The 15,986-nt window shown below is 35.9% G+C and overlaps 1 protein-coding gene across 3 annotated transcripts in view; it reads right to left on the bottom strand.

Annotated features, from left to right (window-relative positions):
* Positions 1 to 1,708: 1,708 nt before the first annotated feature.
* Positions 1,709 to 15,986, bottom strand: part of Pka-R1 (protein kinase, cAMP-dependent, regulatory subunit type 1) — a 185,577-nt gene continuing 171,299 nt past the window's right edge. For 2 of the 3 annotated variants that reach the window (XM_089103733.1, XM_089103734.1), the window contains exons 6-7: positions 12,416 to 12,503; positions 1,711 to 3,803 (exon numbers count right to left, since the gene is read on the bottom strand). In XM_089103733.1, coding sequence (XP_088959859.1) covers positions 3,719 to 3,803; positions 12,416 to 12,503 — 173 coding nt within the window. In that variant the 3' untranslated portion in view covers positions 1,711 to 3,718. Of the gene's footprint in view, positions 3,804 to 12,415; positions 12,504 to 15,986 lie in introns of all 3 variants that reach the window. The other variant, XM_089103735.1, reaches the window with a different exon arrangement.

The raw sequence follows: 15,986 nt of genomic DNA, 5'->3' as shown, positions 1-15,986 counted from the left end.
ATGGGGTGGACTTGGCTCAAGCGCCCCCCCCCATCCCACACTTGCACACACATGTTCACTACCTATATATATATATATATATATGGTACACATCCTGCATTTGGTATTTCAGATTATGCTCTAGAACAGGGTTTGGTCAACCCAAATTATCTAGTGGGCCACTTTGGAATCGCATCATAACTCCGCGGGCCCTATATAAAATTATATATCCCATATTAGATTTAAATCTATTATAGATATTTTTTGGAGTGACAAATTGAAAAATAATGAATTTTTATTAATTATTTTTACTACTATTTTTACATATAAAGATAAATAATATAATAATAATGATACTAAATGCACATAGTAAAAAAATATAATACTAAAAAAAAAAAAAAAAAACGAAATGAAAAAAATAAAATTAAAAAAAAACAAATAAAAAAAAAAATATTTATTTCATTAGTGCGATATTTGTTTCTCCACTTTTCAACTTAGCTTTTTCAAGTCGATCTCAATTTGGGTATTTGCACATTGTAATTGGTGTTGAAGGTTAGTGTCCGTTATGTTTGAGCTGTTTTGTGTTTGGTCAATTTCATTTTCGAAAAAAAAAAACATTCGCAGGTGTAACTTGAACCAAAAGCGCTAACAACTTTTTTTGCCAAATTTCTTAAACTGGATAATTTTTCTTTTTTGACGTAAATGTTTAAAAAAATCTTTTTTTGATTCTGAATTTTCAAACATGCGTTTTAATTCATTATCGCACTGTATGTCAATCAGACCCATTTGGAGATATTCTTGGACAGACTCAATTTCAATATGAAAAGGAGATGAATATATTTCATAAACTTTGGTGTTTTTTTTTTTCCAACTCTTAAATTATTGAATCGGCTTTCAAAAGCATCTGTAATTTTTCTAATTTCTTTCGCATATTTGATACAATTGTTAAATTTGCATTTTTTAAATTCTTTCAACATTGGAAAGTGGTGAGCATTATTAATTTTCAATTTTGATTCAAATAACAACAATTTCTTCTGAAATGCTCTGATGCAATTAAATGTATCAAATATGAGGTTATCTTTTTCCTTGCAATGATATATTTATTTCATTGATTTTGTTGACAATATCCACTAAAAAGCATGAATCCAATAACCACTCATCATTTCTTAATTCTGGCACACACCTTTGTTTGTCATTCATAAACAAATCAAGTTCTTCTCGTAACTGATAAAATTGCTGTCAATATCTTCCACTACTTAACCATCTGACTCGACTGAAGTATGCAACATCGCCGTATTCAGAACCTAATTCTTTCAGAAAATCCTTAAATTGTCGAAGCGCAAGTGCATGTGATCGAATGTAATTCATTGTTTTTATAACTACTTGCATAACATGATACGTCGACAATACTTGGGCTATACAACATAATATAATAATACTTGGGTTATGTACGTCGATAAACAACATTGTTAAGAGTGAAACATCGAATCTGTGATGTTCCAAGATGTGCGACCATCATGAGGGCACAGAATATAAAAGTGTGATGAATCTCGCGGGCCGAAAAAATGTTTAAGGCGGGCCGCATGCGGCCCGCGGGTTGCCCACCCCTGCTATAGAATGTGAAAGGTTGAAGATATCCGGTTTATACTGCATAGGAGGGGGGGGGGACATTGGATTTATACTACCACACACACAATGACCTACTTCTCTGTATAAATATAAGCAATCAAGACCTGACTTTTTAAAATTGTATATTATAAAGACTGGCACAAAAAGAAAAAGGAAACAAGCGACATAGTGTAACTTTACGAAGCACAAGGCAAAACTTTGTACCGTCACCAACAATCTACGACAACAATAGAAATGAAACTTAAAAATACATAGCAAGTAGCAAATCTTTGGCAGAAATAACTTTCTTTTTTTTGTTTTATTGTTCGTATGATAGAAAGAAAAAAAAGTAGAACGAGATTACGCAAATATTCATGTTAGATTCAGATTTAACTGAAAGGAGATGTCAGTTTATTTAAAGCAATAAACGCAATTTATCGTGTAATTTTCTTTTCCAAACCTGTTAAACTACAAAAAATAAAATTACTAAGAAATATTAAAATGGCTTTTAGAAGGACTTTTCGTTATCCACTCCCATCTAAAAAAAAACAAAAACAAAAAAGCCCCCCCCCCCAATCACAAAAAAAACATAATTAGGTGCACACAGGCCTTTTTCTGGCGGGATGGGGTTACATGGGAAGTTTTCCTAACCAATTCTTTTTAATTTCATAGAGCTCTTTAGGACAAGTTCTATAACAGATGATACTTATCCGACACACAAGATCAGTCCCTGAGACAAAAGCTAGTCTGCAATTCGAACACTAAAATCTGACAAACTAATTTACATAAATAATCTTTAAAAATTTGACCAAAATAACTGCATGATCAAGAAAACTATAAACCAATCAAACTTAAAAAAGTAATGATTAGTGATACCTCTAACAAAGTTAAAACAAAGCCTAGGCCAGAGCTTAAAAAGGAAGAAAAATAGATTGCGACAAAAAAGCGCTTTTTAAATTATCGTAATTAGTATTTGTTGAGCCAAGTTCCTTCCACCACTTCCCATGAACAATTCTGGAAATTTTGATCCAAGCTATTCCCAATCCTAATTTTGGGCTAAAGTAGACACATTGTGCAACAAAGAAAGGGAACAAGGCAAACTTTCAACTGGGTATAAATCTGGATGAGTAATCCTTTACATTAAGAACGACGAACCGTTTGACGGCTCCTGACTTAGGAGTCAGGAACCAATTCTTTGATGACTTGTAAAAATGACAACTTCTGCTAGCTTATGAGTCTCACTTGAGCCCAACCCGAGGATAACAAACAAGTCGGGTAGAAGCAAAATTACTTCAGTCTAAGTTTCTTTTTTGTTTTTAACACCGAGTACTTGTTTGACTCTTAAACTTGATTAATTTTAAAAATAGAGATTAATACAAAAAAAATATTTTGGCCTTCAAATACTCAATATTTTGTTTTAAAGCAAATTTCGATAGCAAAGCATCAAAAAATTTCAAACCTTTGTTTTCTTCGTTTTGTTTCTCCAATCAGATGATGGTATATTGAAATAAAATGATAAACAGATCCTTTTTTAATTTTCTCCTTTTTTAATTTTAATTTTCTATCTGATTCAGAAATATTTTTCTGAATCAGATAAAGAAGGCTTGCACTTTCTTTCTCTCCGTTTGATCTACATAGCTCGAACCCGATTCGGAACTTCATCAAATCACGGAAATTATTACCTTGTTTAAACAATATTCAGCTCTAGTAAGAGAACACGGAGATACAGAAACGAATAGTCTAGAAAAGTGGTTCTCAAATTTATTTAAATACTGCACTCCTTTTTACCCACAAAACATTTTAGGTACCCCTTCTCAGTTACGTTGGCACTCACTGTACGACACTTAGTACGGCACCAAACTAAAGCTAAATTTTAAATAAAATTGCCAGTCTAGAGTTAAAGGGTTGTTTTATTTTTTGTTGGCCAGTCGCGTATCCCCTAAGAATTTTTCCGTGCCCCCAAGGGGTACGCGTGCCACAGTTTGAGAACCACTGTTCTAGAAGAAGCCTAACAGTTTCTTTCCTAAATCACTAAATCGATTTATTGTTGCCCAATAATTTTTCTGATATAAATTAGATTCTACGAATAAACCTGTAACTGACATCTTCTTCATTCCAACTGAACTGAAGTTCAAACGGATAAAGACACAAAACTGTTGTAAAGCTGAATGTTTCTCTTCAAGATTTCACTGCAAGGACCCAGAACACGCTCGAACCTGAGAAAGAAAACCACAATTACCAACTGCTAGCCATATTTTCAACATTTTGGGAAATTTAGAAATAATATTACCTTAAAGCATAAAACCCATTAGTGAAATGGTAATCAATTTGTTTAGTGTGGAGCTGAAACAATTCCTGATACATTGTTAGAATTAGCAAGGATTCAAAATACGCATACCACTTAATAATACCTTTAGGGCACCTCTGGTAGATCTGGTCTTTTTCATATCTCCCATCTTTGTTGTCATATCAAAAAACGAAGCGTATCCAACCAAAGGCTATATTAAATGCCTTAAAGTATAGCAGCCATTGTTTGTTTCCGATGTACTTAATTGTAACAACAATTTGATTCTGTCTATCTCCAAGTGATTGCTACATAAATACTTGGTTGAGGGGTAGATGACTACAGTTTTTATTCTATGGTGTAGAAACAAAGCGTTAATCAGCAGCATTTTTGTCGGCAAGGCCGAACAAAACTTTCAGTTATGTTTATGTAAAACGAAAAAAGAAAAACAACTTCAAGACTAGAAACAGGTAAATAGATCTATAAGGCTTCAGCTTGCAAGCTAACTCATTCACTTCTTCAACTTCTTTGAGACATTAGTCAACCTGCTTATCAGTTATGACTTCCTGTTTTCTATCTCCTTTTCAGCCCGCTCTTTTTTTATCTGTTTCTTTTTTTTGTCTTCTCGTGTTTTCATGACACTCTCTAGTAGGGAATTGGCCAAGGCGATGTCAACAGAATCCTTTAAAGCTACTGCTCTCTGTAAGCGATCAGTGGTCTCTTTCAAGAGGGCATCAACAATCGTATGTTTTGTTTTTCAGAGGTCCCCTTTTGTTGCAATGATTCCTCAAGTCTATCTAGCTTTTTTTGCTAAAGATATCAACTAGGTTCAGCTCCCTTTCTTTCTTTTGGTCTTGAACGCTTCATTCAGAAGCTTGTTCTTCTGCCTTGCTCTCCACATAGTCTTAGTATTTTGAACAAGTCAACCTAGCCAACGGGAATAGGAAAACTTCCGGGTTTGCCTCCATCTGCGTTGATTTCGTCAATCACACACAGCTTCGCATTCAGGACTCTTTCTGACATGGAGGCTCTACCTAACAGAAGAAGTCTTCCCGAGACCGAAAAACTCCTCTCTACGTAAGCCCTGCCATGCGATAATGTCAACGCAGCTTTTACAAGCTTCGACAAAAGCGTATATTTTCGCCCACCAACAGCACCCGTCATAGAGAAGATTTGATGCCAGTAATGGTCGACGCTTGATGGCGTTGGTTCTACTGCATTCTCGGCTTGTAGCAATATCCACTCACTTCTAACATCATCAACACTTACTCCTATTGGGGTCTCTAGATGCTGCAAAACTATATCTGAAGATTTCTAGCTCTTTTTGTTTCCGTGGGATCCAGGCACCTAAGCGTTTCTAGAAGGCTATTAGAAGAGATGGGGCATTTTTTGATAAAGTGTTTAGCAGCTGCCCTTAAATGCCTTCATATCCTTTGACGGAACCCTTGTTTTTCCCCCAAGGGGAGTTTCTGAGCATCTAACACAAGCTCAACCTGCTCACCTACAATAGTGTCCTTCGAATAGTTGTCCAAGTTCAAGCAAACATTTCAAGGTAAACATTTCATCAGCAGACCTGAAAATGTCAGGTTTCAGATGTCTCGCTAAAACAGTGAGAAGTAAGTTTTTCAGATCAGTGTGAAGAGCGTGATAAAGGGGTTCATTCTTCTGAAACGCCTCTGCGAATTTCATAAAAAGCTCAGACAATGAATGCATAAATTCGAGTTCTGCAAGCATATATTTCCTTTTTAGGTAGCTAGCAATCTTGAGGTACTTTGTTGACGTTGACGATTCTTCAAATGTTTCTTTGATGGGACGTAATGGGACAAATACTTCAAGAATGCCGGCCACTGGTCAATTGCTCAGCAAACAATAGGACCCACTTGTTACATGCAAATATGTGTTTCTAGCGTTATAAGTTTTACTACATTTCAAATTATATATATTTTTCTTATCATATTAGGTAAATGATCTTTCCACCGATTTGTGCGACTGTGTTCGACTGGTTGCTTTAGTTTCTTCCCTTCAGAAGAAAAGATTAAAATATGTGAAGAGGCCTCTTAACCAGCACCAGTCGCTTGAAAATGTGACAACAGCCTTGAATGCAATCACTGATGATGGCATTCGTCCGACTTACTATACCTGAATAAACCAAAAAAAAATATACACAACAGATTGTAACTGTAACGGATTAAGATGGATTGCAACCTGTTTCTTGTGCTTGTCCAACAAAACATGCTGATTCAAGGTGTAGAAGGCTTTACAACAGCCAAGATTTTTCTTGCGTATTTTGCAGTAAAAAGAAAACTCATCATCACCAATCCTACACCAATTGGTTATCTTTCTGCCACTCTTGTCTCCTTTAGTTAACCTGGAGCAACAACATTTGCATTTGCACATTGTCTGTCCTAAATAAAAAGAGAATCACTGAGTACAAGAAATCATGTACTCAGAGAAAACACTGAGTACATGATTTTTGTTATCTGAATATTCCATTCATGGTGCTCTCCTCTTCTTACTCAACCTGCTATTAGTTTATACACTAACATTTAGAGGGCAAGAATATTTAATTTGTACCATTGGAATATAAGTCAATTCAAACAAATTCATGCTGAAATGGTTCATTTGATGAAGCTACAGGAAACTATCTATCCTTGAACGTTACCATGATACGACCAGTCCATCCCAACCACAGGCCAATGTCACTCTCTATCCTTGAACGGTACGACAATATGACCCATCTATCCCACCCACCATATAGCCTAATTTTGTGCTGTCATTACCTGCCAACGTTTACAACAGTTAATAGACACTTAGGCCACAGACATAGTTCCCACCGTTTTGTTGCTTCTTTCTGAACTGCAACAATGTAACCCAGTGACCAGTACAACCACATTTGTGGAGAAGCTATATTATCTAAAGCGGGTCCTTCAAATATATCATGCTTCATTTTTAAAATATAAAATGCTCCCAAATAGGGAATTTTAGGGACTTTTGGGGGAGTTAAGGGACTTACTGCATAAAAAGGGACTTAGGGAGTAATTCCGAGCCCTGCAATTGGTTTTATCGCCATATAATACAATAAGTCAAATATTCGGCCGGCAATTATTATATTTCCTAAGAAATAGACTGAGAGGCATGAAGATACGACAAGGGCCAATACAAGAAGAGGAGATAGAATGTTCTTAGCAGTGTATTATTTATTTATTTTAAGCTTTAAATTCTGTTGGTTCTACAAAGCTAGGAGGAAACGGGGGAATATATCGCAGCCTTCGGTTTTCTGGCAGGCTGGCCCATTTATTGGCGCCTTTCCTTTTTGCATCCAGAAACAGAAGAATAGGGGGGTAGTAGTGGTCTACCGTACCCATTTTCCTGACTTCCTGCCCAGTTTTCCAGAAAACGCCAAGTGTAGACGCACTTTAATAGAAGACCACCCACACTCATTCAAACAAGATATTATATTTATACGATTACGCTGTTTGAGTAAAGAGCGATGTGGGCATATTTTATTATTATTATTTTTTTTGGACCAGGGCACTTCGCATTGAAGGAGTTGTGATAGAAACTTCGAAAAGGGCTCATCCGATTGGAAATGGAAAGGGCTACTGCCTTTTTAAAAGTCGAAAGTGATTGTAGGGCAACCAGCGCCCCCCCAGCCCATTATTTCACCCAACACATCCAATCAAAATTTTGAGATAGCCATTTGTTTAGCGTAGTTGAAAAGCCCGGAAATTATGTCTTTGAGGATGTCAACCCCTCCCCCAAAGCCGTCAGGGCAAGGATTTTCAGTTATGTCCTGGGGGCGAATAAGGTTTTTTATAGAAAGAGCGGTCGCATCAACGTCAGAGGAGGCTCATTGAATTAATAATCAGATGTTCTAGTGTCCCTTTTAAGAGCTAACCCCCCCCCCCCCCCACGTCGTATTTTCCCCAAACGCATCCAACAAATATTTTGCATTTTCCCAAATGCAACCACGGAGCACCGGGGTTGCTAGAGGAGGGAGGGGGGGGGTCGAAGTTTGCTTCCTCGCGAATGTGTGGATTGTCAAACCCTCAAAAGTACTTTATAATAGCAATAATAATAAAAATCACCAGAAATATGACCAGCCGACATTCCAGCTTTACATGTTCACAGTCATAAATTGTTCCTTTTCCATTTTCTTGTACAGATCATGAAAAATTACATACGAATATACATTTTTTTTTTTTTTTACAAAAAAAGTCGCCCCCCCCTCTCCTAGATTCAAATGCTTAGGACAGTATTCTTTCATATCCAACAGGTGGGAAGGGAGGAGGATCACCCCTCCCACAGTTGCTCCAATTCTGAATAATGTTTTTTCTCAGAGGCTTCTAGCAATCTGTGTACTTTTTTGTTTCCTGGTTAAGACCTGTTTTAATAAATGTTATAGTTTGTAGATATTTTTTATTTACTGAAAATTAAAAAAAAGAGGTTGTATCCGAAACCACTTAAAGAAAAGAAAATTCCCCTGAACTTTTGAAAAGCTTGCTAGTTCTGTTACAATACAACGTTAGTAGATTTTAGTTTCTAGTCATGTTTTGTCTAACCTACTTTTTATAGGGAAACTAATCCTTGCGCCAGCTTTCAGCCTCCAATAGTACTGGTCGAAAACCTTGTACGATTCCATTTGATTCAATGTACAATACGCCTACCATTTTTACCAAAAGCTGGGAAGTATGGTGGTGGTTGTTAGAGAGACTAAAGACACACTTTGGATCTTCCAGTCACAAGGATTGAAAATATCAGCACGACTCCAGTTGAAATAAGATGTAAAACGCTTATATTTCTGCTAAAAAGTCATAGGCTTGAGGGGCGGGGGTCTCTGAGGAGAGAACGAGGGGACTAAATTTGGGTGTCGAGCGTTAGCCATTTTTAGAAGTTAATGTGACTAAGTTTATTGCAAAACTACGTAAACACGTCCTTCATCCTCATACAGTTACACCCACGCCATTAAATCCTGTACACTTAAAACCCTATACAATTAAAACCCTTTTATAATTTCCTTTGCTGTTCGTTCTACAGACTAGATGAAACTGGTCTCTGAAGGGACCATATGATATATATATATGAGAAAAGCAGACAAAGAAAGGTTAAATCTTCCAATACCACTCCAAAGAGAGAAGTCTTAGATCTTTTTCGTTGATATATAACAAGAGATAACACGCTAGGACCTTCTCGTCAGAACAAGGGAAAGGAATCCTTCATTCAACACGAGTAAGAGATGAAATCTCAGTGCAAAAATAAATAAAATAAAGCGTTCCCTGAAACATTCTTTGTTTCCAAGGGAACGCCACAAACCGAATGAGTAAAATAAGACTAAAATAGGACATCTTGCAACCTCACAACTAATTTTCTATGACTCATTCTATTTTTAGAACAAGATATTTATATAGTATCTTTGTGCCTAAAATCATAGGGTCTACCTTGAAAATAGTAGTGTCATTTTACTGGAATGGGGGGGGGGGGAGTGGTAAAATAGACATTTAAGTTGTTTGCAAGACAGTTTTTTAAACTTTAACTTGGATAAAAACTGTAAAAATACTATGCATAGCTGAATAATTTGGATTCATTTGAGCATATACAACAGTTATTTGATCTCAATCTTAGAAAAATATTATTCAATCAATAATTAGATCAATGCAACATTTTTCCATCCCTCAAATGAACACTACTGGAGATCAAGGCCCTTTTATTCATCAGTTTGGATTAACTGCAAGGGAGAGCAAACAAATTTAGTCCAGCAATACAGTACACAAGTAGACGAGTGCATTGTTTCAAGGTAGAGTTACATGAAAATGGGGAGGAGATTTCAAATCTTGAAATAATTTCATCATTTTCCGCCCTTATTTTAGGAGGACAACAACAATTTAAACTAAAAGTACAAATTTGCGCAAAATGTCTTGAATTTCTTCCATCTACATTTCACCAAAGATACTTCTTACACCACATCCATGCTGCAGAGGGTCTAGCTCTTACAAAGGTCAGAAGGTTTTTTTCCACGCAGGATGTTCCCAAATTTTCAAGAGGTTCTTTTTAGCCAATTTTGGGGGACTTAGATTTACACCTCACCACGCCAGCTGGTATATAAGGCGGCAACAGTGCAGCTTCGCACAACGACTTTACCAGATTTTCGGGACTATGATCTTCTAGGTATGACCTCAAATGTTCAGTATTCTTTTTTAGATAACGTCCAAGAGTCACTGTCTGCCGTCCACGTACGCTGATTCCCGGAGGGACCCAACACAAAAATCATGAAGTAGGTGACCTTTGGTCATTCTCACTAGGTGTGCCCACTAACGCCAACTAATGCTTTTAAGTTTATACGTCTCAATTGAGTGTTTCGTTTTTTAACGAATAAAGGCGTTGGCGATCTTGTCTGTTCATTTTTGATCAAGGATGGGTCCACAGTAGTTATTCTCAAATCCCTGAATTCACTTTTCAACCTGCTTAGTCAACGCCCATGACTTGTACTCGTACATCAGAACGGAGAAAATGTTGCTGTTACAGAGCTTAAATATTAGTCCCATGGATTAGGCTGCGTTTCTCCACACCTTCCTTAACTTGTCAAACGCGTTTATTCGTGCAAATTTGGGGGAAGAGGAAAATCTTTCCCTTTCTACCCCTGCCTGAACATAAGCATGGCTCTTCCTAACAAGGCATGACAAAGGTCACATGACATTCAGCCATTATCTGATTGAGTATTCTATCTTTCATCAACGAAAGTTCTTCAATGCAAAACCTGTCCAGAGAAAAGACGTATGCCTAGTATGTACTTTTTTCAAGTTTTTAGCAAACCTATTATCATGATTTTTTTTATTGTTAAGTTATCTTTAGCTTAGATAATTTTTTTAATAGCTCGATAACTATTTGTCTTTATAGCAGGCTGCAGATAACCGACGTGTCTATAAAAAAAACAAAAAAACTATATTTTCCACTAGTCATTACTGGACAACTAGGAGAAATAAAAACCGATGCTGCCGAAGCTGCGACACAAAAAAAGATCGTATGTCAGCTGTATTAGATTTCCAAAACCAAGTATTTAGGGGGACCCCCCCCCCTCTGTGGGCAGGTATAAAAGCGAGTATATTCCAAGACAGCTAAATATTGTAATCGTTTAAACACTTCGTTTTTTTTAGCTGGCTTGCTTTCAGAAAAGATGTGAAAAAGAGCAAAGTTTCCCTTCTGTCAGAATATTCGGTTCATTGCATGGATCTAGGAAACATTAAATCTATTTGGTCTTCTTTTAAAAGTATAGATTTCGAAATTTATTATGATGTTTGAAGTTTGCTCCATGGTTCCCAAGATGCTCCCTAAATAAAAAAGAAAATAGGAAAAGACATATTAACATTGTTTTAATGGCATTAAAACTCCAAAAAAAAATAATCACAAAATGCACGCATACTGGGTAAAATTAGCATATTAATTTACTTAAGGCTCATTTACAACGGGATTTCCTAACGCCCAGATATTAGCTAACGCCATACCGATTCAAAATGCAATTTAGTTAAATCCTGAAGCGGGCTAGATCCGACGCCGATATGTTCGACCCCTTAAATTTAACGACGGTCGGCTAATAAAAGCACCCAATTATAGACCCTAAACCACATAGAATAAAATTATATGGGAAGTTAACAATATGGTGAATAAATTCTATCCTAACTAGTCAATCAGATACATCTTTTTATGAATAGGTTAGGCACTAGCTAAAACCTCGTTTTTGGCTAAGGCTTTCAATTATCAACTTGGTGGAAGTAATGTAAGACCTGAGAGCCATGGCTAATTAAAGTAAAGCCAAGATATATCTGTAGAGACATAAGAGTTATGTGAACCATTTGAAGGCAATTTGAGACCAAAAAATGATTCGAAGATTTATGACCAACCATTTTCACAGGACTTGCAGGCAAGTGGGCAACTGAGATCGCAGCGGGACGACCAAGATTCTTAGGTTGACTTATGACTGACAAATCTGACAATGTCCAATGGACTTGTAGGCAAGCGGGCAACTGAGATCGCAGCGGGACGACCAAGATTCTTAGGTTGACTTATGACTGACAAATCTGACAATGTCCAATGGATTTGTAGGCAAGCGGACAACAGAGATTTTTTTTAAAACTCTGAGCTTTGCCTATTGGAAAATCTCAGTATTTTGGTAAATCTCATTGTGAATGAGCATCCAAGAGGAAAACGGTTTTGACCCCTTGATTTATCTTACTGTGCATTGAAGACGATCCCTTTGTTTATTTGATTGAAATATTTGCAAATAGTTATTGCATTCAATTCATTGTATCACGATAAATACGTTTTTTGGTTCTATTCATATTTAATTAATCCCCAAATGTTATTAGACCCATATATATGGGTATAATATATATTTTATTAGACCCACAATATATATATATATATATATATATATATATATATATATATATATATATATATATATATATATATATATATATATATATATATATATTTGTCTGTCCTAAAGAAAACATAAATCCTAAAGAAAACATATAAATTTCTTCTAACCTGGCTCTGTCAAGTTTTACACATTTCAATGTGCCTCTGGCAACTACTGTAGCAGCACGGGGTCGGTCCAACAGCAACGCTATTTCTCCTACAAGAAAAGACACAATTCACCAACAGCCTCTCATTTCAAAGTAAAAGTGCAATAAAATGATTAAATAAAATAAGAACTAGCAGCTTTGCTAAAAAAAATTGAAGAGAGCAATATAAAGTGATCTGATAGACCATTTTTACTATCAGAAGGGGGAAATAGTCCAGGGCTGAAGGAGGAGAGACGGAACGAACATGACTCAAATTTTAGACCTCAGACTGAGAAGTTCCTCGGCTGCTGAAAAACTGAGAAGGAGCAGTGACTTTACAGATCACCCAGTAAAAGAATAAAGTTAATAAAACCAATTCTTGTCTTCGTAGATGTGCAAAACCAAATAGCATAACCCAGGGTAGGACAGAGGTTTTTTCAAGTTAAAAAGTGGTAGTTTTGTTCGATATGTGTGTATTTTACGCCAGCTTTTAAACAAGCGATTTTTACTAGATTAATGGTCATGTTCAGCTCTTTTCACGTTGACTTATTTTATTCTAAGAACTTGACTAAAAAAAAAAAAAAAAATTTTTTAACACTGTATTTATAAAACTACTTACTAAAGTAGGTTTAAGTTCTTCCAATTTGAATTAAAACACTGCCTAAAATCTTGGGTAATGGAATTTTCTTCTTTAATTTTCTCCAAGAAATAACTGCGTTTTCAGTAAAAAAAAAAGCAACTGTTATTCACGCGCGCATTCTTTTAAACACTGTAAGGAAACGCTACATCTACATAACCTTTTGAATTTTTTAACAGAACGAATATCTGAGAACTATTTTCATACCCCATTTAGCTAAAAACAGCCATACAAAATTCTAAGAAATGGGGTACAAGAACTTTCACCCCCTATGATTAAATGTCTCCAACTTTCTAAGTTTAATTAAAAGAAATTACACACTTCGTTTCCTCAAGAAAAAAGAAAAGTTGCTCAAATGACAAGCCCTAAATTACTGATTCTTTGAAAAGGTTAATAAGATGAAAAACAAACCTTTTCAACAAGGAAAAATAAAATTCTTTAAACAGCGCAGAAAACATTTTTTTTTTCAGGGTCTTAAAACGCAATAAAAAAAGCGAAAAGTCCTGGTTTCTTTTGCCAGAACCTCAAAACATTTAAATCAGCCAATAATCTTAATAATCACTTTAGTTCTATTTCAACACCCCCTCCTGTCCTAGGCAACCTCCCCAGGTATTATAACCCCTTAAATTTCCCCCAATACTTCATCTTTGAACAGCGAAAACAGAAAATAAAATTTTGGTACCTATCCCATAGACATCCTTGTTACACTTCACAAGACCGCTTTCCTTGATAAATTATCAAGAGGTCTTTAGCAGATATTTTTATGAAATCGGAAAAACCGCTACACCCTCTTATTGCTGGAAAAATGGATACAAAGTAACTAGGATAGGTGATGAAAATTGATTGAAAGAATAGGTAACAAAATTACTCTTGGCGACGTTTCACCGATTACTTTAACTGTTAGTTTTTTCCATATTTTACAAGTTTCTTTTTATGGATACTGCTAAAAGTAGAGATTATATCTAATATTGGATCCCTGCATTTTGGTAGTCTAGGCAGCACTTCAATAACACCATACCTTACTCATTTAATAGGCACAAATCTATGACCCGGTACGCTCCTAAACTAATGAACCAAACATTAAGAATATTAAGTAAAACTAGTCCTAAGTAAATAAGTCCACTTACGTAAAACTAACACCATAGTTTTCTGCAAACAAAGAAGAAAGGGAATATTCTCAAATTCCTATCTAACGACGTGATTCACTGAAAGGGTTCAAATTATGCAAAATAACAGTTAATTTAATATATACTACGGAGACGCATAGAAAGAAAAGGTACAGAAATTGCCGTCCAGGTTTCAAATTTTAACAACATTATTATAATGATTTCAAATACGAGGCTTGTCAGATAAATGCCAGAAATTATGTCTGGAACATCAAGTTTTAATCAATTGTCATGATTTTCATCCCTTCAATAAATAATGTCAAATTTCAGCCAGATCCGATAATTATTTTGGGTATGACATCCACTTAGGACAAAGAAGCTTTAGAAAATGTGCTTTTAAATCAATGCACATGTACAGATGAGTGTACTGTCCATGGCAAAATTTAATGAACTATTTTATAAACAAACCCCACCAGATTTAGCCACAAACAATTTTATCCTGTTTCCCCAACCAGAAAAAAACCGGCTCAGCTGGAAAAGAGTTACCTACGACATTCGAGTCGTTAATGAAATCACGCTCATTTTGAAGGTTCATAAAAAGATGTTTTTTATAAAAAGGATCCAAGCAATAGAACTTAAAAAATGTCGAATATAATACCCCGATTCAGGCTGTGCGCAGAGTTTTTTCGTAAGGGAGAAGGAATACTAAAGACGGAAAAAAAAAATTGACAACTTAAATGAAAATGTATGTATAGACTGCGTGCCAGTCCCGAATCATTAAAAATTAAAAGTGCGTTTGTGGGCACCCGTAGTCATGTTTCCTTTTTTGGGAGGGGGAGGGGGAAGAAGCAATGAAGAATTTCTAGGGGAAGGAGGCGAAGTTTTGGAATATGCCAGAAGAGCCAATTTTTACGGAATGCAAACAAAACTGATTCATTTATCTGCAAAATCTTGCCATAAGGGCATTGACATCTAGCAGTGGTATAACGAAGCCGCACCAGTCGATTCAGAAGTGTTTTTGACGTCTGAGGCTACTAGCACCTGACTAAACTTTGCTCCCGCTGGTTATCTTCACCAGGAAACTTGTAGATGGAAGCATTTAGCAAAAACTCCATCCTAGGGTAAACAATCACTTTCCTCAATAACTGATATTTGAGCTGATACCTTAAAATTCTATTGACCTAACGCTACTAATTTTTTAACATATTAAAGAGTTGGTCCAGAAAGCAGTAGTTTACCCTAAGGTTAATGGACAAGTAAAATCATCCTGAAAACAAAGGTCCTAATCGTTAAGACCTTTGTTAAACAAAGGTCCTAATCATTACGTTGTTGAATGTAATGTTGTCCATCAAGGATACAAGTAAACAGGTCCCATACCAAAACTTAATTACTGCAGTCTCGGTCCGAACTGTCAAGTAGATGGCAATATTGAAAAGTTCTGAGCACGGAATATAATTTTACATGACATATTTTTCCGATTCAAAATTTTTGAACAACTGTCTTTAAAGTATTCCAATATCTTTATTCCTTTAGGGAAGAAAATGTCTTCCAACTATTTTTCTATTCTTATCTATTTTTCTAATCACGGTAGCAATATACTCTTGATTGGTGCCGCGGTGAGTTTTTAGTAGTAGTAGTAGTAATAGATAAAAGTCCCTTTCAAATAATCAAGGTTACTTCTAGACATACAAATCTATAACAGAGTGGCCAAAATTGCCGGGCCCTGCCTCACTGCTCAAGAATCTATAATGGTTTAGTCTAATTTTTAGAGCCATACCCTCCCCCCCCCCCCTCCAATTTTTAGTACTGTC

Source organism: Artemia sp. Qi Xiang Cuo, chromosome 17 (genome assembly GCF_049724085.1).
Source record: "Artemia sp. Qi Xiang Cuo chromosome 17, ASM4972408v1, whole genome shotgun sequence".
Taxonomy (NCBI): Eukaryota; Metazoa; Arthropoda; class Branchiopoda; order Anostraca; family Artemiidae; genus Artemia; species Artemia sp. Qi Xiang Cuo.
Note: the sequence above shows the minus strand (reverse complement) of the source record. Positions and strands in the feature narration are given on the sequence as shown.